Genomic DNA, 22,053 nt, shown 5'->3' with positions numbered 1-22,053 from the left:
CACAGACTGTGAGTACTGATGGCCGACAAAGCTCGAGACGTTCAGCTGTGTTGCTGTTCAGCTGCCGTTACATATCTCCAATGGCAGGACCACGTTTATTTGGAAGGACAGTAGAAACTGTTTGTGGTTTGCTACACCACAAGTTCCTTTATCACGGGATTACACGTAAATCCGGGATTTGTCCATTTCTGATGGTTTTAAATCAACCTGTGACTCTTTTAATCTTATACAGCTCATTAGCGACCCAACCCAAATCTTAAATGCCTCGAGAAATCTTCTCTTTTAAATCTTTCTCTAACAAATGCTCCTCACAAATACTCTGATATTGGTGTTTTTGCAAATGATTTTAATGACCACTGTGTTATCCCCATTGTTTGGCAGGATAAGCTACCAGAAGTTGGCCACCAATTATTCTTATTTTCGTAAACAAGATTTTCACCATTATTTATGGTTCTTTGTTTGGTCCAGGATCACTCTTTTTAGTAATGTTGAGTTGGCTTGGAAATATTTGCATGATGCATTTATCCATATTACAAACAAACGTGCTCCTCTACGTGAATTCAGTGTGAAGGTAGAAATAATCCTTGGTTCTCCCCTGAATTGTCCACTCTACTAAAAAAAGGGATGCTGCCTGGGTCAAGGTCAGAAATACCCAATGCCAGGCTGACTGGATGGTTTTTGGCAGTTCAGAAATTGCTTTTTACTTCTCTTGTCAAGAAGTCAAAGTCTGTGTTATCTTGCGCAAACCATTAAAGGATCCCAAGAAATTCTGGAAAGTTACAAAAACGTCTTATGGAAGTGAAACCACAAATGATCTTCCAACTTGTGTTGTTAAAGTCTTGTGTAGTGTAACTGATAAATCAGCCATACTTAATTGTTTTAATGAACATTTAATTACTTCTGGTTCTTTATTCGACTCTTTATCCCCATATCCAAATCAGCTGAATGTTCAGAAGGTCTGCATGTCACCATCCCTTCATACTTCAATAACCAAAACATTTAATTTTACTTCTCTTGATGTGTTGAGGTCGAGAGAGCCTTAAAAGAAGTGGATCCTGGTAAATCTGCAGGTCATGACGATTTTTTATTTTTAAAGTTAACCGTTGATTTTATAGCAGAACCTCTTAAACATATTTAACATATTTTTAATCTCTTCCCTTGTCCAGCTACACCCCCCCCCCCCACCCCCAACCCATATCTCCCGAATTCGGAGGTCTCAAGGTTGGCAAGTATGGATAGAACCCAATGTGTCCGGGCCCTACTCGTCTTTCCTCCCTGTATTAAAGGGTGTACCTCAGGGTTCCATAGTAGGTCCAATGTTGTTTTTCATCCATGTAAATAATCTCCCTCTTTTATACTGATGACGCGGTCTAATATTGTTCATACCCCCTTGGTGCTCCTGCAGTCTGCTTTTTAATGTTGTTTAGTCCCAGCTGACTCAGCTGGAACTGATGTTAACAGCCGATGTTATTATCAAATGGCAAACGATTGTCATTGAGCACTCCAAAAATATGTACTGCTCATAAGGTTGAACTTGAAATGGTCACGACATATAAGTACTTGGGGATTGTTATTGATGAAAACTTGTCTTTTAAACACGCAGAAAAATTTGCTTGAAATTTCAACTTAAAATTAAACTGTTTTTTTTTTCTTTAGAGATAAGTCCTTTGCTAGTTTATAGAGATTTGCTTTTTATGAATGCACCCGACATGTGCCTTTTGTTTTATTACTGGTTGTGGCAACCTTGTCCACCATTGCACTTTGTATGCAAATACAAACTGTCCATCTTTGTCAATTCGCAGATTTTCTCTCTGGGTGCATTTTATTTATAAATTACTTCTTGGTCTGGCTTCCCCTTATTTATTTTATTTTTGTTCCATGGTAATGGAACAAATTACAAATTGATCTGAGGCTACCTGAACTGATCACAATGGAGGAATTTTAGGCCATTTTAAAAGATCAAAAAGCTGTTTCATCAGGCACTGTACTTGTTTTAACTTGTTTTGAAATATTTTTTTATTGAAACATTTTATTTTCTACCAACTGCATGGTCTTATGTTTATGTTGTAAGTAATTTGTGCATTGAACTATGGTGTGTGACTACTACTACTCTTTTTATTGTTGTTATATGTATTTACGAAACCTGTTTTTGCTGGCCTCGTATCCAGATCACTTTTGTAGAAGAGATTTGAATCTCAATGAGTTTTTACCCGCTTGAATAAAGGAAAAAGAAAAAGAAAAGAAAAGTGAGATCTCGTAAAAGTCTGTGCTATTTCACTGCACGGCGAAGCTGCAACAGAATGGCGGTGGGGATTGCTGGACGGCTGATGGAGGCACCGTTCTGTGGCAACGCCATTACGCTTATAGTTGAAATCCCTAGTTATAGCTCTTCCACGGGGTCTGGCGTGTGACTTGCAATTATCTTCCAAAACACTAAAGGTTTACTAAGATCCAAACACCACACACTAAAGAGCGTGTGCAATCTATAATACAGCGTGTACGTTAATGGGCGTGTTGCTTGCAATTTACTAAGACTGCATGTAGAATTGAAAAGTGGTGCAGATTGTCTTATTTATCCATCTCAGTGGCCTAGTGGTTAGAGTGTCCGCCCTGAGATCGGTAGGTTGGAGTTCAAATCCCAGCCGAGTCATACCAAAGACTATAAAAGTGGGACCCATTACCTCCCTGCTTGGCACTCAACATCGAGGGTTGGAGTTGGGGGTTAAATCACCAAAATGATTCCCGGGCGCGGCGCCGCTGCTGCCCACTGCTCCCCAAGGGGATGGGTCAAATGCAGAGGACAAATTTCACCACATCTAGTGTGTGTGTGACAATCATTGGTACTTTAATCTTTAATCTTTCATTTAAATAATAATTTTGCATGTACTACACAGTACCTGGCATGACCACGGAGACACTCTTATTTACTGCACATTCATGTTATCATGCTCCTACCTGCTGCGTTTTGCTATGTTTTCAAACATGCAGGAGACATGTAATAATGTTTATGGGCATTTGAGATATTTATTTTTATATCGCCAAAAGGTGCGCTCATTTTAGAGAGGCTTCACTTACTCCAGATCAAGACGCAAAAAATGCATACTCTTGGGAGGTTTTTTTCATATAAGAAATATCTTATTATATATATTCTATGTGAAATAAACAAGCGTCATTAAAAAATATTAAATGAGACATAAATGCATAAAATGCATTTGTTGTAATAAGTCCTTAAATCACTTGGCAGCTATAAAATTATAAAACAATGTTGCCAAATACATATGTCTAATATTTTTTCATTTCTAACTGTCCAAATATGTTGACACACACTCTCGTCTGTCAATCGTTCGTCAATGCGTCGCAGGCACTGATCTTGCAGCCGTGTGTGCTAAATAAAACGCAGAGTAGTGTGCGCTTTGTGCGGTTCCGAGGGGATAAAAAAACATATTAGTGATTTGTGTCATAGGAACACGACGGGCCATTAGTACTTAAATGTTTTTCACAGAACATGAAGTTATTGACATATTGATGTAAATCTTTCTGTGGCGGTCCAAGCCTATGTATGGTTAACACTGGTTTGAACGCACAACTTTAGAATAGAGATGTCCGATAATATCGGACTGCCGATATTATCGCTTTAAAATGTAATATCGGAAATTATCGGTATCGGTTTTAAAAAGTAAAATGTATGACTTTTTAAAATGCCGCTGTGTACACGGACGTAGGGAGAAGTACAGAGCGCCAATAAACCTTAAAGGCACTGTCTTTGCGTGCCGGCCCAATCACATAATATCTACGGCTTTTCATACACACAAGTGAATGCAAGACATACTTGATCAACAGCCATACAGGTCACAGTGAGGGTGGCCGTATAAACAACTTTAACACTGTTACAAATATGCGCCACACCAAACAAGAATGACAAACACATTTCGGGAGAAGATCCGCACCGTAACACAACATAAACACAACAGAACAAATACCCAGAACCCTTTGCAGCACTAACTCTTCCAGGAATCTACAATATACACCCCCCGCTACCCCCTACCTCGCCTCCCCCCAACCCCGCCCACCTCAACCTCCTCATGCTCTCTCAGGGAGAGCATGTCCTAAATTCCAAGCTGCTGTTTTGAGGCATGTTAAAAAAAAAAAAATGCACTTTGTGACTTCAATAATAAATATGGCAGTGCCATGTTGGCATTTTTTTGAGTTGATTTATTTTGGAAAACCTTGTTACATTGTTTAATGCATCCAGCGGGGCATCACAACAAAATTAGGCATAATAATGTGTTAATTCCACGACTGTATATATCAGTATTGGTTGATATCGGAATGGATGATTAAGAGTTGGCCAATATCGGAATATCGGATATCGGCAAAAAAGGCATTATCGGACATCTCTACTTTAGAACCATTAATTTGTTTTAAATCGTATTAATCACGCTTCGATTATAATAATAATAATAATACCTGGGATTTATATAGCGCTTTTCTAAATACCCAAAGTCGCTTATGATAAATTAGTTGATTACTTCCTTGCATAATTAAAGTAAAAGTAAAAAAAGTATGTGCATTGGAACTGCTCTGACAAGTAGAGTTTATAATTTATTATTGATTCCCGGGCGCGGCCACCGCTGCTGCTCACTGCTCCCCTCACCTTCCAGGGGGTGAGGGTGATGGGTCAAATGCAGAGGATAATCTCACCACACCTAGTGTGTGTGTGACAATCACTGGTACTTTAACTTTTTAACTTTATCCAAAAAGTTACTTAAGTAAATGTAACACGTTACTACCCACCTGTGGGGGTGAACAAAGTATTAAAACCAGCGCTCAATAAACATGCTGTTTAAATAAAGCAATTAAGAATAACTATCTTTTCAAAGGCCTGCAGGATTGTGATGTAGTTTGGTTTTTTTTATGTTAGATTGTGCAGCTTTATTTTTGTTGTTGTTGTATTATTAGAGTTGATCTCAAATGTTGTGTTTTTATCTTTCTAACTGCTGAACAAAGCAGCTGTGAGTGCTTTTTGAACTTGATGACAGTTGGCAGCAGTTGTTTTCCAAACCATAAAACACCTGCTTGGTCTGGGACGACGTTGAATATTCTCCAGCTCAACAGGCGCCCTCTAGGTCTGCCAGATGTCAGATATTCCCCCTCATTGACTCGAATTGCAGCACAGTTGCATCTTCTGAAATCTGTTTTTTGTCACTATATTGCAAAATAATCATATCTTTTTTTTTTTTTGCAGTTAGTTGTCCTCAGCGGAAAAAAATTCTTAGCTCTTGAACAAAATACCAGCTGTGTTAAAAAGTCTTGTAAACCACACCCCCTTACTCACAGGAAACTCAGTGGGCTGAAAAGCAGCAGACAGACAAGTGAAACAAAGGCAGAGACACATAAAGAGAGTACTAATGTGCGGAAATAGTCACATAACGACAACAAACGGCTTCATGGCCGAGTTTGAAACAGAGAAGCGGTGATAGGATGACTGATGGTTCTGCTTACTTCCCTTCTGAGGCTGAAGACAAAGGTGAGATCTTGTAGATAACTATTACTCATAACTTATATTGATTTCTGCCGCTGAAGAAAAAGTGTAAGGTTTGGCGGGTGCTTGGAATGTGGAGCCATGCTTCATACCGCATGTGCTGTGAGTAATGAGAGTTATGTGGTGTGTGTGTGTGTGTGTGTGTGTGTGTGTGCGTGTGTGTGTGTGTGTGTGTGTGTGGTTCTGTCGGTACAGTACACGTGCAAGAACAAGGGTATTGTGTGCCCACTTCCTCCTACCAACAATGAGCAAGATATGTTTCTTGTCCCAGCTGGTTTAGAAGAGTTGTTTTTAAGACTGTTGTTGAAGTCCTGAAATATTGTCTGCCTTACAATTATCTGACGCATTGCTAAAGTTGTTTATACGGCCACCCTCACTGTGACCTGTGGCCTAGTGGTTAGAGTGTCCGCCCTGAGATCGGTAGGTTGTGAGTCCAAACCCCGGCCGAGTAATACCAAAGACTATAAAAATGGGACCCATTGCCTCCCTGCTTGGCACTCAGTATTAAGGGTTGGAATTGGGGGTTAAATCACCAAAAATGGGTCCCGCCGTCCATCCCTTCCGGGTGGCCGTCTTGGTTGGGGCCTGCTGGGTCTGGTCCCTGCGTCTACTGTGGTGGCTTGGTGCTGCAGGGTATTCCGAGGTGCTGCGAGTCGGCCAGTTGTTGGGGTAGCGACCTTGTGTGTCAGCATGTCTGTGATCTTCTTTTAATTCTTTTTTTATTTATTTATTTATTTATTTATTTTATAAATAGATTTAATTATTTTATTTTTTTTTTCCCCTTTTTAAAAAAAATATATTTTATTAATATTATTATTATTATTATTATGTATTTATTTATTTTATTTATTTATTCCCCTACCTCAGGGGGGGGGACTCGGCGGGGCGGTTGCTGGTTGTTCCATCTCCATCGTTGGGGTCCCTGCGGGTGGGGTGGGTGGTTCCTGTGGCCCCGTGCTGGGTGGTCCTGTGGCGGCCGGCTTGGGTGGGGTGGCCGTGGGCTGGCCTTGCCGCGCTCTCCGGGGAGGGGGGGGGGGGGGGGCTCGTGGGGGCCCTGTTGCCGGTGGGGCGGGGGCGGTCTTCCCGTCCGGTTGCGGGGGGTCTCCGGGCCCCTCGGGCGGGGCGTCCCGCCTTTCTGTCCGTGTGGGGTGTGGTCTCTTGCTGGCTTGGGGTCTGGCTTCCCCCTGCTGCACCAAATGATAATATAAATACATTTAATAAAGTCAAAATACAAGTAAGGCAACAAGAGAAGTATCCTACACTTCTCTTTTGTAAAGTAAATCTGAACAGCCGATATGGGCATCTACATCTGCTATATGATTTGCCCGAGAAGCTGGGCAGGACATTATAAAAAAAATAAATAAAAAAAATTAAAAAATTAAAAAAATCACCAAAAATGATTCCCGGGCGCGGCACCGCTGCTGCCCACTGCTCCCCTCACCTCCCAGGGGTTGGAACAAGGGGATGGGTCAAATGCAGAGGACACATTTCACCACACCTAGTGTGTGTGTGACAATCATTGGTACTTATACGGTGAGTACAGTCGCACTTGAAATTATTCAAACTTCATCGCTGTAAACAGTTTGCAATGAATCATCAAAACCAAAACCAAATAAATGCAGTGGTACCTCAACTTGAGAGTGCTCCGACTTAAGAGAGTTTTGAAATAAGAGCTGTGACTTGGCTAAAAGTTGAATTACAAACATCCCCACCGCTAGTTGGCGTCGCAAATGTCACAGTGAACTCCGTACATTCTACCCAAAACATATGGTCTATTATTATTATAGCTGCAGATCGACATAACTTTCTTTTCCAACCATGGGAAGGGAGAAATTGAGTGAAGGAGAGAGTTCAGCAGAAGATTCGGATTGTATGCATTGAATTAAAGAAATAAATCATCAAAAACATGACAGACCGTGCGTGTGGCTCGCTTACTTGGCAAAGCAATTTGAACGTATTGCTGCTCGTCTGCACCATACTGAAGCAGAATGAGTCAATAACACCAGCCAAGAATGTTGAAATGATATATAAACGGCGGACATTTATCCATGAAAATATTAAAGAGCTGCTGATAGTGTGTTTGACAGAGAAGCAGCTTGAAGGAGGTACAGTAGAAATATATTCTCCAAGGTAAATATTGTCCGATAATAATATATTACTTCATAAAACTACTGTAGTTGTTAGTACTACCTTTCTAGTATATTGTTTTTATACATTATTTATTATCTCAAAGTTTGTTTTTCTTTTTAAAAGGCATATTAAAGGTTTTTTTATTGTAATTTATGTCAATGAGCAAATTTGATTTGAGATACAAATGTTTTGACTTAAGAGCGCTCTAACAGAACCAGTTCAGCTTGTAAATTGTGGTACAGTACTACTGTATCGCAACACAAATATTACAAACTGTCAGAAAATGGGTGTCATTTACTGTGGGGGTTGAATTTTTTATATTTAATTTATATTTAAGTATCGAGTGTGTATGAAATGGAAAAATATGCATTTTCCATGCAGGACTGAAAGCTAAATACGCTTCAAAATAAGGATAATGTGTCCACCATGTCCCACCACAGACTGTCCGCAAACCCTGATGGAGGTAGTGGAAGAAACCATCGGCGGTCTGCCTCATAACAAGAATACCCAAATGTTTTAGGGAGTTCATTATTTAAGTGATTTTAATGTTGTGGACTCACAGTATCACACAAAAGCAGGCATGTTCATAAGTATATATTCTCAAGGAACAGCATTATGAATATGAATATGTACTTTAGAGTAGTCTATTGCACAGCCTTTGCAGCTGCATGGATGTATTATTATTCAGAACAAGGCCATTATACAAAGTTCCTTCTGATGCAGAGGTTGTAGATCCGTTTAATATCATATGAAATAAAATTGCAATCAGTGGAAATGGGTCTTGTATTGTGAGGGCAAGGAAAACCCCCTAAACCCCTTCGAAAGTATGACAAAATATGAAACATGGGGGGGGAATAGAGCATTTCTATTGTGGCTTGTTTGACCTGTTTGAGGTGAGGCAGAAGTCACCATTCTGTATCACTGTGGGGGCTTTCAGACATTTGCAGGTGATCAAAAATAGTAACTTTCCATATGTGTTTTCTACATTACCGTGAGAATAAGAGCAGCAGGAAAAAAATAAACATATTTCATATTTTTTATGCTTATACCCACAAGCCTATCTGTTGCATTAATACAATATTATATAAGTGTTTTGCCACTTGCCAAGATTTAACATTTTATTTGAAAACTTGAGTTTTAAAGGCCTTCTGAAATGAATTTGTTTTATTTAAACGGGGATAGCAGATCCATTCTATGTGTCATACTTGATCATTTCGCGATATTGCCATATTTTTGCTGAAAGGATTTAGTAGAGAACATCGACGATGAAGTTTGCAACTTTTGGTCGCTGATTAAAAAAAGCCTTGCCTGTACCGGAAGTAGCGTGACGTCGCAGGTTGAAAGGCTCCTCACATTTCCCCATTGTTTACACCAGCAGCGAGAGAGATTCGAACCGAGAAAGTGACGATTACCCCATTAATTTGAGCGAGGATAAAAGATTTGTGGATGAGGTACGTGAGAGTGAAGGACTTGAGTGCAGTGCAGGATGTATCTTTTTTCGCTCTGACCGTAACTTAGGTACAAGGGTTCATTGGATTCCACACTTTCTCCTTTTTCTATTGTGGATCACGGATTTGTATTTTAAACCACCTCAGATACTATATCCTCTTGAAAATGAGAGCCGAGAACGCGAAATGGACATTCACAGTGACTTTTATCTCCACGACAATACATCGATGAAGCACTTTAGCTACGGAGCTAACGTGATAGCATCGTGCTTAAATGCAGATAGAAACAAACGAAATAAGCCCCTGACTGGAAGGATAGACAGAAGATCAACAATACTACTATCAGGAGACACCGAACCAAACACTGGACCTGTAACTACACGGTTAATGCTGTGCCGCCAGTCGAAGCCTAGCAATGCTGTTGCTAATGACGCCATTGAAGCTAACTTAGCTACGGGACCTCGTCAGAGCTATGATAAAAACATTAGGGCTCCACCTACGCCAGCCCTCATCTGCTCATCAACACCCGTACTCACCTGCGTTCCAGCGATCAACGGCGCGACGAAGGACTTTACCCGATCATCGATGCGGTCGGCGGCTAGCGTCGGATAGCGCGTCTGCTATCCGACTCAAAGTCCTCCTGGTTGTGTTGCTGCAGCCAGCCGCTAATACACCGATCCCACCTACAGTTTTCTTCTTTGCAGTCTTCATTGTTCATTAAACAAATTGCAAAAGATTCACCAACACAGATGTCCAGAATACTGTGGAATTTTGCGATGAAAACAGAGCTGTTTGTATTGGGATACAATGTGTTCCAATACTTCCGGTTCAACCATTGACGTCACGTGCATACGTCATCATACATAGACGTTTTCAACCGGAAGTTTTGCGGGAAATTTAAAATTGCACTTTATAAGTTAACCCGGCTGTATTGGCATGTGTTGCAATGTTAAGATTTCATCATTGATATATAAACTATCAGACTGCGTGGTCGGTAGTAGTGGGTTTCAGTAGGCCTTTAAGGAGCACATTCAGTATATTGTAAAAAAAAACTGAAACTTTTACTGGGATTTTATTATAGAAACAAGTCTTGCTTTTCTTTTACTGTGAAACAGAAATTGGTGGAAACAACCTTTTTACCTGTCATTGACTATGGAGATGGGTTGTACATGAATGCTACTGCTGGTTGTCTCCACAAGCTGGATGGTGTGTACCACGGGGCACTGAGATTTATCACTAACTGCGCTCCCCTTACTCACCATTGTGTGTTATACTCAATGGTTAACTGGACATCTTTATGTGCTCGACGCCTCAATCATTGGTATGTTTTCATCTACAAAACCATTCTGGGTATCACTCCATCTTATCTATCTTGTCTTTTAACAAAGAAACAAGGAAGTCACAATCTTCGTTCAATGAATGTTGTGCAATGTGTCGTCCCCAAAGTAAGAACTGAACTGGGCAAGAAAGCATTTAGGTTTTCAGCACCGAAGGCTTGGAATAACCTACAATCGAATTTTAAACTTCAAACCCTTGTTACATTGAATGAGTTTAAAGCTTCTATGAAAGGACTGCAGTCTACCTTGTCTGTATGCACATGTGTTATGTGAGCAAGTTTTGATGTTGTAAATTTGATGTTTTATGTGTTGTTTACTGTTTTTAATGTAAACTTGCTGCTGTCCATCCATTCATTTTCTACCGCTTGTCCCTTTCGGGGTCGAACATGGTATGAACATGAATGTGTGAATAATGGCCTCATATTACTACACAATTGCCTAATGTATGCATTTGATTATTGGATCAAGCAGATTTTTACGTATTCATTTTTACAAACACATTTTACAAAAAAAAAATCTATTCACATCCGAATTGATATTCTTATTTATTTCCATTACAAAATAATAATTTTAATTTCACTTCACTGCTCAAGTTTTGTTGGCCCACAGCAGCTTGTCGAAATAAAATCAAGCAAAAAAAGCAACACCAAAAAAATAATTTTTTAAAGTAAGTATGTGAATATTACAACAACTCACAATTCGATTCAGTTCCCATTTTTGGGGTGCCGATTCCATCTGTTTTTTTTTTTAGTTTTTCCTTGCCTAAATGTGGGTTTAGATAACGGAATGTCATTGTGAGTTTGTGAAGCCCTTTGAGGCACTCGTAACATTTAATAGACTGATTTGCTTCAGAATCTATTCTTGATCCAACACGATTCTCGATTCAAACCGATCCTCACAATATAATATTTGGTATAAAAATGATAATAAAACCTTTTTAGAACCTGCTATAGGTTGCAAAAGCTTCTCTTTGCTGCTGTATAACCTAAGCTAGGAGTATCCAACAATGATTTCAAATTAGAAATGGTCACAGCTGATGAGGTGTTTAAAAAATTGAGCGCGCTCCACCCTAACAAGGCCACCGGCCTTGATAATATTCCCTCCAGATTCCTCAGGGACTCTGCCTCCATCATTGCCCCGATCATCACGCACATAATAAACCTATCAATTACACAAGGCCAAGTACCAAAAGATTTTAAGATAGCAAGAGTAACTCCCCTCTTTAAAAAAGGAAGCAAATTGGAACCTGGCAACTACCGACCTGTTTCTATTCTCAGCTCCATTTCGAAAGTAATGGAGAAAATAGTTTATGAACAGGTCGATAGTTACCTTGCCACTAATAAACTCATGTACAAATTCCAATCCGGCTTCAGAACTAACCACTCCACTGACACATGCCTTCTCCATCTGACCGACCACATCAAACATGAGGTGGACGCGGGCAAATACTGCGGCATGGTCATGCTGGACCTTCAGAAGGCCTTTGACACCGTTAACCACGCTATACTGTTGGATAAGCTCAGAGCAATCGGATTTAACAAAACCTCTTGGAGCTGGATGCAGTCTTACTTGGAGGGGAGGGAGCAGGTGGTAGAGGTGAACGGCACCGTGTCCCCCCCCCTCTCGGTGAGCTGTGGAGTCCCCCAAGGCAGTATATTGGGACCTTTACTGTTCCTAATATACATAAACGACATGTCATCGGCATGTGACTGTGAATTGTTTTTGTTTGCGGATGACTCTGCCCTGCTGGTATCCGGCAAGGACAAGTCACAGGTGGAGAAAATCCTCAGTGCTGAGCTCTGTAGAACTTGCACCTGGCTCGCTGACAACAAGCTATCCATCCACTTGGGTAAAACAGAATCCATCCTGTTTGGGTCCCACATCAAACTTAAGAGAGTCAATCACTTCACCATAAAAGTAGGTGACAGTGTCATCACCAGGAAAGATGAGGTCACCTACCTAGGTTCCATTCTAGAGGATAACCTTTCCTGTGATAAAATGGCAACCAAGGTAATCAAAAAGGTTAACCAACGAACGAGATTTCTCTACAGAATTTCCTCTCTGGTCAACAAAAGCACCTTGAGGATTCTGGCGGGAACTCTCGTTCAACCCTTTTTCGATTACGCATGCACCGCCTGGTACCCTAGCACCTCCAAAACCCTCAAATCTAAACTCCAAACATCTCAGAACAAGCTAGTCAGGTTACTTCTAGACCTCCACCCCAGATCCCACCTCACTCCTACCCACTTCTCTAAAGTGGGCTGGCTCAAGGTGGAGGACAGAGTTAAACAACTTGCACTGAGCCTAGTCTATAAAATCCGCTACACCTCCCTGATACCGAAGTACATGTCAAACTACTTCCTTAACGTAAATGACCGCCATAACCACAACACCAGGGGGTGCTCCACTAACCACGTTAAACCCAGATTCCGAACTAACAAAGGTCTTAACTCATTCTCTTTCTATGCCACATCAATGTGGAATGCGCTCCCAACAGGTATAAAAGAAAGGGCATCTCTATCCTCCTTCAAAACCGCTATAAAAGTTCACCTCCAGGCAGCTACAACCCTAAACTAACACCCTCCCCGGATTGCTAATAATCAAATGTAAACAATCAAATGCAGATTCTTTTTCTTATGCCTTCTGATCTCTCTCTCTCTCTCTCTCTCTCTCTCTCTCTCTCTCTCTCTCTCTCTCTCTCTCTATGTCCACTACTTGATGTCCATATACCCCCCCCCCCACACCCCCACCCCACCCCCCCTCCACACTCCTGATTGTAAATAATGTAAATAATTCAATGTGATTATCTTGTGTGATGACTGTATTATGATGATAGTATATATGATAGTATATATCTGTATCATGAATCAATTTAAGTGGACCCCGACTTAAACAAGTTGAAAAACTTATTCGGGTGTTACCATTTAGTGATCAATTGTACGGAATATGTACTTCACTGTGCAACCTACTAATAAAAGTCTCAATCAATCAATCAATCAATCAATCAATATGCGTGTAAGGGTGGAGATGGCCTAATTATTATTCTATATTTTTTACAATTTTTTTAAAATTATGATTCGATTTAGAATAAGTTAGGTTAGGTTACTTTATTGGAAAAAGTAAGAAGTACACCTAGGAAACATTTTAGAAGAAAGAGCAAATAGGTGTAATGTAATGAGAAAAAGTTGACATTTCGATGACTCTTTGTCACACAAAGCGGAACAACGTTTTGTCCTATACACACATACTATACGTAAAATTAATGTTTTTACCATTTTTTAGCATTTTCATTTTTTTATTACAAAATGAAAAAAAATATCAAAATGCTTTAACATTTCAGTATGCGGCCTTAAAATGAAAATAAAAGTGAATGCTTTTCACTTTGGTGAGAATATTTAGTGTAAGCACCTTTGTTATCAAAATATTTACACACTAATTTCACTTTAATCTTTAATGTCATCAATTTTTTATTTGTTTATGGTAACAAAATTAAATTATGTACATTATAAATAATGCATAAACCTGTTTTGGATTTTAGCTAAACAAACATGCTTCATGTTTGTTGACCAAAACTGAAAAGTTCTAAGGAAATATTCTTATATTTGCACTCAAAAAGCGGGTTTTGATGCAAAGCCTTGCTCTTAAGACATTCTGGCCAATCAGCAACAGTTTGCTTCCACTTACACTTGTGTTACAAAAGAGGTTTGGTAGAATAATACACAATATTGAAGAACATTCAAACCATTTATTTTTAGAATCAGAAATATTGACATTCAATGATTTGGTGCATTTGCAAACAGCTAATATAATGCACAAAACAAACTATAACCTGCTACCCAAGAACATACATAAATTCTTCTCAACAAAAGAGGAGAAATATAACCTTAGGGAAAATTGTTACTTAGAACTAGGGATGTCCGATAATGGCTTTTTGCCGATATCCGATATTCCGATATTGTCCAACTCTTAATTACCGATACCAATATCAACCGATACCGATATCAACCGATACTGAAATATACAGTCGTGGCATTAATTTGGACAACCAGGTATGGTGAAGATAAGGTCCTTTTAAAAAAATAAAATAAAATAAAATAAGTTAAATAAATTAAAAACATTTTCTTGAATAAAAAAGAAAGTAAAACAATATAAAAACAGTTACATTGAAACTAGTAATTAATGAAAATGAGTAAAATTAACTGTTAAAGGTTAGTGGACCAGCAGCACGCACAATCATGTGTGCTTACGGACTGTATCCCTTGCAGACTGTATTGATATATATTGATATATTATGTAGGAACCAGAATATTAATAACAGAAAGAAACAACCCTTTTGTGTGAATGAGTGTGAATGAGTGTAAATGGGGGAGGGAGGTTTTTTGGGTTGGTGTACTAATTGTAAGTGTATCTTGTGTTTTTTATGTGGATTTAATATAAAAAACAACAAAAAACAACAAAAAAAACAACGATACCGATCATTTCCGATATTACATTTTAAAGCATTTATATGTCTACATTGAACAACCTAAACGGGGCTACTGCGCATGCGCTTCACTACTGTGGCATGCTGGGTAATGGAGTTCTTATGTTACCCTGCTCATAACATCACAATATATATCTGCCTTAGGGCCAGGCCATCTAGAAGGCCTTACTGACAACAACTCGTGATCTGATTGGCTATCGCAACCGTCTGTTAGAATGTTTGTGTCCTTTCACTTACAGTGCACGGACGCCCGCATTGTTGATTCTGAAGTCTCTAGGCAGATTTGGTACAGCATGGCAACATAAGCGAGCTGAATTCTGATTGGATAAAAACTCTATAACCTAAAAACAACAGCACTGGAAGGAGCATAGTATGACATGAAGAGAATATGAATACTTTTAGATATTTAGGGAAAGTAAATAAAAAATTACTTTTATCTTTAATAGAGATGTATTTATCGGCCGATAATATCGGCTTGCCGATATTATCGGCCGATAAATGCTTTAAAATGTAATATCGGAAATTATCGGTATCGTTTTTTAAAATTATCGTATCGTTTTTTGTTTTTTTTAATTAAATCAACATAAAAAACACAAGATACACTTACAATTAGTGCACCAACCCAAAAAAACTCCCTCCCCCATTTACACTCATTCACACAAAAGGGTTGTTTCTTTCTGTTATTAATATTCTGGTTCCTACATTATATATCAATACAGTCTGCAAGGGATACAGTCCGTAAGCACACATGATTGTGCGTGCTGCTGGTCCACTAATAGTACTAACCTTTAACAGTTAATTTTACTCATTTTCATTAATTACTAGCTTCTATGTAACTGTTTTTATATTGTTTTACTTTCTTTTTTATTCAAGAAAATGTTTTTGATTTATTTATCATTTTTTATATATTTTTTTAAAAATGACCTTATCTTCACCACACCTGGTTGTCCAAATTAGGCATTATAATGTGTTAATTCCACGACTGCATATATCAGTATCGGTTGATATCGGTATCGGTAATTAAGAGTTGGACAATATCGGAATATCTTATATCGGCAAAAAGCCATTATCGGACATCCCTAATCTTTAATGATGATCAGGATTTCTGGTTATGTTAGGCCAGCAGAGACGGCACACCACTGCGTAACCACAATCATAACTTGTAGGCCTCGCTGTGGTTTCACTGATGCTTTGTGCCGAGAGGTTTGTCACTGGCTCATTGTTGGCTGATGTGCATGCATTACATGGAAGCGTGCAGCTTTGCATATATTTTGCAACTGCCACCGCAAATGCTGTCATTACATATGTCTGTATGTTTAAGACCACACGCACCATTTGCTGAGATCATGTAAGTTTTCTTTTGCATCACTACAGGTTGTCTTCAAAGCAAAGCAGGCTCACTCAGCGTCATTTAGAGGTAAGTCACACGGAAAAGTTGAGTTTCTGATCCAGCAAACCTAAGGAGAAATCTTTCATATGATATTTTCTCTCCTCTATCAAGGAACCCTTTCCTCGTCACTGAAATACGATATACATATATCCTGCTGGGATGTTGCTGAGGCTAAAAGCCACGAGTCCAAGTACGAGCTCTTCTTCACCATGATGGACAGCTGCCATGGACATGCAGACCGTACACGCCCGCCATCACAGGACGAGGGACAAGATTCCTGATACAAGCTCGGAGTGCATCGTGTTCGCACAGTTCTTTGCTGCGTGTGGTTTACCATGAACGACAGCTGCAATAACACAGGAGAGCTGAGGACATACCAGCACCACGTGTACGCAGTGGTGTACAGTGTCATCCTTATACCGGGCCTGCTGGGGAACATCCTGGCACTGTGGGTGTTCAGGGTTTACATCCGGGAAACCAAGAAGGCGGTGGTGTTCATGATGAACCTGGCTGTGGCTGACTTGATGCAGGTACAAATGTTCCAGATTAGGGATGTGCCAATCAGTATGTATCAGATTTTTGTGCAAATTTACGTGATCACCATTTTCGTTGAAAGTTAAAGTACCACTGATAGTCACGCACACACTAGGTGTGGTGAAATTACCCTCTGCATTTGACCCATCCCCTTGTTGAGGGGAGCAGTGAGCAGCAGCGGTGGCCGCGCTTGGGAATCGTTTGATTTAATTAATATCTTTTCAGTGTCTTTTTTAATGTTCAGTGTCCTTGTGGTTAGAGTGTCCGCCCTGAGATCGGTAGGTCGTAAGTTCAAGACTATAAAAATGGGACCCATTACCTCCCTGCTTGACACTCAGCATCAAGGGTTAGGGGTTAAACCACCAAAATAATTCCCGGGCACGGCCACCGCTGCTGCTCACTGCTCCCCTCACCTCCCAGGGCGTGATCAAGGGTGATGGGTCAAATGCAGAGGATAATTTCACCACACCTAGTGTGTGTGTGTCCATCATTGGTACTTTAACTATTAACTTAAATGCCGATCACAAACAACAAAACCCCTCTGGCTGACCCTGTATGTTTTTTTAGTCCCCCAGCTGGCAAGCAGCTCGCAGCTAATTATGTGTCTCCAGTGTGGAGTCGCTCCCCTTCGTTAATCCTAATCACCTCCATTATGGCAAATAAACTGATTTTCTTAGTATCATAATAATCTAACATCATCACTGGAGAACGAGGCTAAACATGTTGCACACCGGGAGCAAGCCAGGAGCAGGGATGCTAAGAGCTATGCTAACTACTAAGCTAGCTTTGAACAACACCAAGACATAAGTGCTTGGTAAAGCTTAAGCAGTGTAGATGGAACCACGTTACAGCAGAAAGAAAGCAGCTTACAGGAGGAAGGGGATTCATATGGCCCCATTTGTCACATTTTACCTGACACATGAAATGTGACGAATTAGGGGACCACTATTCACTTTAGCAATAGAGTGTTAAATAGCTTAAAATGTGTTTTGTGGCAATTACAACTTTGCAGTGTGGCGCTTTCCATCATTTTCAGCAGACTGCATTACAAAATGAGTAACCCCTCACCATCCTCTCATGCAAGACGCACCCTGGAATGGGGCCCAGTGAATCCCTTCCCTGCTGTATAACAGGAAATTAAAACATAGATTAAAAAGAGTCGAGAGAGGATAATATGTACACGACATGTAAGAGGAGGGCGGATTGATCCATCAATTGTTGGTGTGAATACCAAGGGTAGTGATCGATACTAGAGTGATTAGGTCAATATTTTTATTTTCCCAAGATCATTTTTTGTGGGGGTTTTTAACTTTACAAACTCAGATAATAATTCCCTAGACACAGTAGGACTTTGAAGGATTTGAATTAGTAGATAGTAGTTTTCACTTCTGTTTAGTTATTTACTTTATTTTGCTCAACTTATTGTATCCAATAGAAGAAAATCAGCGACTAGTTGAAATATTGTGTTCATATTGTTAAACTGTCAATAGACTTAGACTTAGACTTCCTTTTTATTGTCATTCAGTTTTGAACTTTACAGCACAGATAAGAACGACATTTCGTTACATAAGCTTATGGTAGTGCAGGATAAAAAAGCAATAAGGTGCATATATAAATAAATAAATAAATATATATAAATATATATATATAAAATAAATAAATAAATAGATTACTGTACAGATAAATATAATGCACTTTTTCACATGCGTCCACGTTTATGGATGTATGTTATATTGTCTTTTTTATTCCAGCGAGTTAATCCATTTTGCGGGGAGTTGAGGGGATAATTTAATTATGATACGTTCAAGAGTCTTACGGCCTGAGGGAAGAAGCTGTTACAGAATCTGGAGGTTCTGCTTTGGAGGCTGCGGAACCTCTTTCTAGAGTCCAGCAGTGAAAACAGTCCTTGGTGGGGGTGGGAGGAGTCTTTGCAGATTTTCTGAGCCCTGGTCAGGCAGCGGATTTTTGCGATCTCCTGGATAGGAGGAAGAGGAGTCTTGATGATCTTTTCCGCCGTCCTCACCACTCTCTGGAGAGACTTCCAGTCTGAGGCATTGCAGGCTCCAGTTCAGACAGAGATGCAGTTGGTCAGTAGGCTCTCTATAGTGCCTCTGTAGAATGTGGTGAGAATGGGGGGAGGGAGCTGTGCTCTTTTCATCCCACGCAAAAAGTGCATGCGCTGCTGAGCTCTTTTTACAAGAGCTCCGGTGTGTAGGGACCAGGTTATATTGTCAGTTATCTGCACCCCCAGGAACTTGGTGCTGCTTACTATCTCCACCGCTGTGCCGTTGATGTAGAGTGGAGCGTGGCTGGACTGGTGCTTCCTGAAGTCAACGATGATCTCCTTGGTCTTGTTGACATTCAGGACCAGGTTGTTGGTTCTGCACCAGTCAACCAGATGTTTCACCTCTGCCCTGTAGTCCATGTCGTTGTTGTCACGGATGAGGCCCACTACTGTCGTGCCGTCCGCATACTTCACAATGTGGTTAGTAGTGGACCTGGCGCAGCAGTCATGGGTCATCAACGTGAACAGCAGCGGACTCAGGACGCAGCCCTGGGGGGAGCCGGTGCTCAGGGAGATGGCACTGGAGGTGTTGTTGCCCACTCTCACAGACTGGGGTCTGTCTGTGAGGAAGTCAAGCAGCCAGTTGCATAGGGGGGTACTGAATCCAGTAGCGCTCAACAAATCTCACAGACTGGGGTCTGTCTGTGAGGAAGTCAAGCAGCCAGTTGCATAGGGGGGTACTGAATCCAGTAGCGCTCAACAAATGTACAGTTCATACATGTGATCAGTATTGGTATCGGCCGATCTCACTGATAGATCGGTATTGGAATTGGAAGCAAAAAACCCTAAAGTTGAGTCATGTGATCGGTATCGTCCAATCCCATTAATGGATGATCAGTATTATATTCGGCAGCTTAAAACCCTGTTCGTAACATCCCTACCCTTAATGAATGATTGCTTGATGAATGATGTGGGTCTGACAACTCCTAACACTCTCTTCAGGTCCTTTCCCTGCCTCTGAGGATCTACTACTACCTGAACGACAGCTGGCCCTTTGGTCGCCCACTCTGCATGATCTGCTTCTATCTGAAGTACGTCAACATGTACGCCTCCATCTTCTTCCTGGTGTGTGTGAGCTTGCGTCGCTGCGAGCTCATCATGCGGCCGCTGAGGTACAACACATCCAGGAGAAAGGTGGACGTGGTCCTATGCACCCTGGGCTGGCTCTCGGTCTGCTTGGGCTGCCTGGCCTTCCCCTTGCTGAGACACTCGGACACTACATCTGGTGTATTTCCCCCGGAGGTGGGCGCCCCCCTGCTTGGGCCTGACAAGGTGTGTTTTTCGGAGCTGCCCATGCAGATGGTCGGTGCATCAGCGTCCTGGGCTATCTTGCTCATAGCGGAGCTCTTAGGCTTCATCATCCCCTTCACTCTGGTGTTGGCCTGCACCTGCCTGACCGCCGGGAGCCTTCGTCGGGCCGGAGCTGGAGCCGTTCCTGACAGAGGGGAGAAGCGCAGGGCGTTGAAGATGGTGCTGAGCTGTGCCGCCGTCTTCTTGGTGTGCTTCGCGCCTTACCACATCACCATGCCACTGGATTTCTTGGCCAAGGCCAATGTGTTGAGCAGCTGTGCCCTCAGGGACCTGATTCTCAGATGTCACCCTGTCACACTCTGCTTGGCCAGCCTCAACTGCTGCCTGGACCCCATCATGTATTATTTCACCACCAATGAATTCTGGAAGCGACTGAGCAAGCCGGACATATTGGTTCCGGAGAGTTTGACTGCCAGCAGGCATGACTCTTGACGGATTGGAGGACTTCATGAGTGACTAGTAAGCCTAGTAAGATTGCCATGAGTGGAGTACTTCATGAGTGTGTCAAGCCGCAGAACCTTTGGAATAACACAGCAAACGCAAAGAAGGTATATGTCATTTGTCCATTCTCTTATAGAGAACCTAAACCTATACCTTGTCTGACTCACAAATGTTGGATTTTGATTTAAAACAAAGCTTAAAATCCTAATGTTCATGCATTTTGACGTGAGCTTGCACGCGGTTTTGGATGCCTCTGTTCGCGAGGTTTTGCAGTCTGGCTCTGTGAGGTGGACGTACTTATCTAGACATTAAGTCAAACTCTTAGCCAGACAGGAAAAAGCTCCTCCCCCATCAATTCAGGTTATAAGAAATAACAGAAATTGTATAAATATTTTTCAAATAATCTTGACATGCGTATAATACGGATGCAGTGACATACAGTAAATACTAAGCAGCTTGATTTATGCAGTGTAAATCCATCGGCAAGTGTACCTAATATTGTGACCACTGACCGGGTGAATCTATATAATGTTTATGAAGTTTATTGTCGACCGTGTCTGAAAAAATATAGCGGTGACGATTTCAAGGTATGTATTCAAACAGTGTACTTTGGAAAGGGTGGGAAGTGGTTTCATTTGCAAAATTAAACATCTTCCAGACAGACTTCAAAAGTGTTTAACTTTTTTTTATTGTATTATAATTTATTTTTTTATGTTGTGTTTCTCTTGTGCATTTCTAATTGAAGGTGTTACAGTGGGTGCCCTCTTGTGGGTGGGTTAAATTGGTGGTGAGGGGAAAAAAGGCAGAAAACATTACAATGGAAGTCACAGTGGTATGTCATAACCTGTGAAATAACTTCCAATAAAAAAAGTTTGTTAAAAAAATAGAATAGAATATCCAATATATTTGATCTTGACCACAAATAATTGTTTTAAATGTAGATTAAAGTCATAGGTCCCCTTTAACCATGCTTAAATCATCTGGAACACAAAATCAAAACCGAAAGGACTACTCGGGTGACATTTAAACATCATGGAGCATAATCTGTTTCTAAAACTGTTATATTTAATCTTCCTGGCAATAGATTCACTCACCATCAGATGAGTGCAGATGCACAACAACACAGACTATGAAATAAATTAATACATCTACTAGGGGTGTAACTGTACACAAAAATTTCGGTTCGGTACGTACCTAGGTTTAGAGGTCACGGTTGGGTTAATTTTCGGTACAGTAAGAAAACAACAAAATATACATTTTTTGGTTATTTATTTACCAAATTTGTAAACAATGGCTTTATCCTTTTAACATTGGGAACACTATAATAATTCTGTCCACATTAATCAACTTTAAACTGCCTCAAGTTGTTGCT

General features: G+C 40.6%; 2 protein-coding genes across 2 annotated transcripts in view; both read left to right on the top strand.

Annotated features, from left to right (window-relative positions):
* The window catches only part of LOC133649220 (uncharacterized), a 31,033-nt gene extending 9,736 nt beyond the window's left edge, over positions 1-21,297 (top strand). The window contains exons 5-6 of the mRNA XM_062046052.1: positions 16,611-16,860; positions 19,872-21,297. Coding sequence (XP_061902036.1) covers positions 16,611-16,860; positions 19,872-20,672 — 1,051 coding nt within the window. The 3' untranslated portion in view covers positions 20,673-21,297. The remainder of the gene's footprint in view (positions 1-16,610; positions 16,861-19,871) is intronic.
* Positions 1-22,053, top strand: part of slc7a2 (solute carrier family 7 member 2) — a 396,413-nt gene that overhangs the window by 371,367 nt on the left and 2,993 nt on the right. The window lies entirely within an intron of this gene.

Source organism: Entelurus aequoreus, linkage group LG04, assembly GCF_033978785.1.
Source record: "Entelurus aequoreus isolate RoL-2023_Sb linkage group LG04, RoL_Eaeq_v1.1, whole genome shotgun sequence".
Taxonomy (NCBI): domain Eukaryota; kingdom Metazoa; phylum Chordata; class Actinopteri; order Syngnathiformes; family Syngnathidae; genus Entelurus; species Entelurus aequoreus.
Note: the sequence above shows the minus strand (reverse complement) of the source record. Positions and strands in the feature narration are given on the sequence as shown.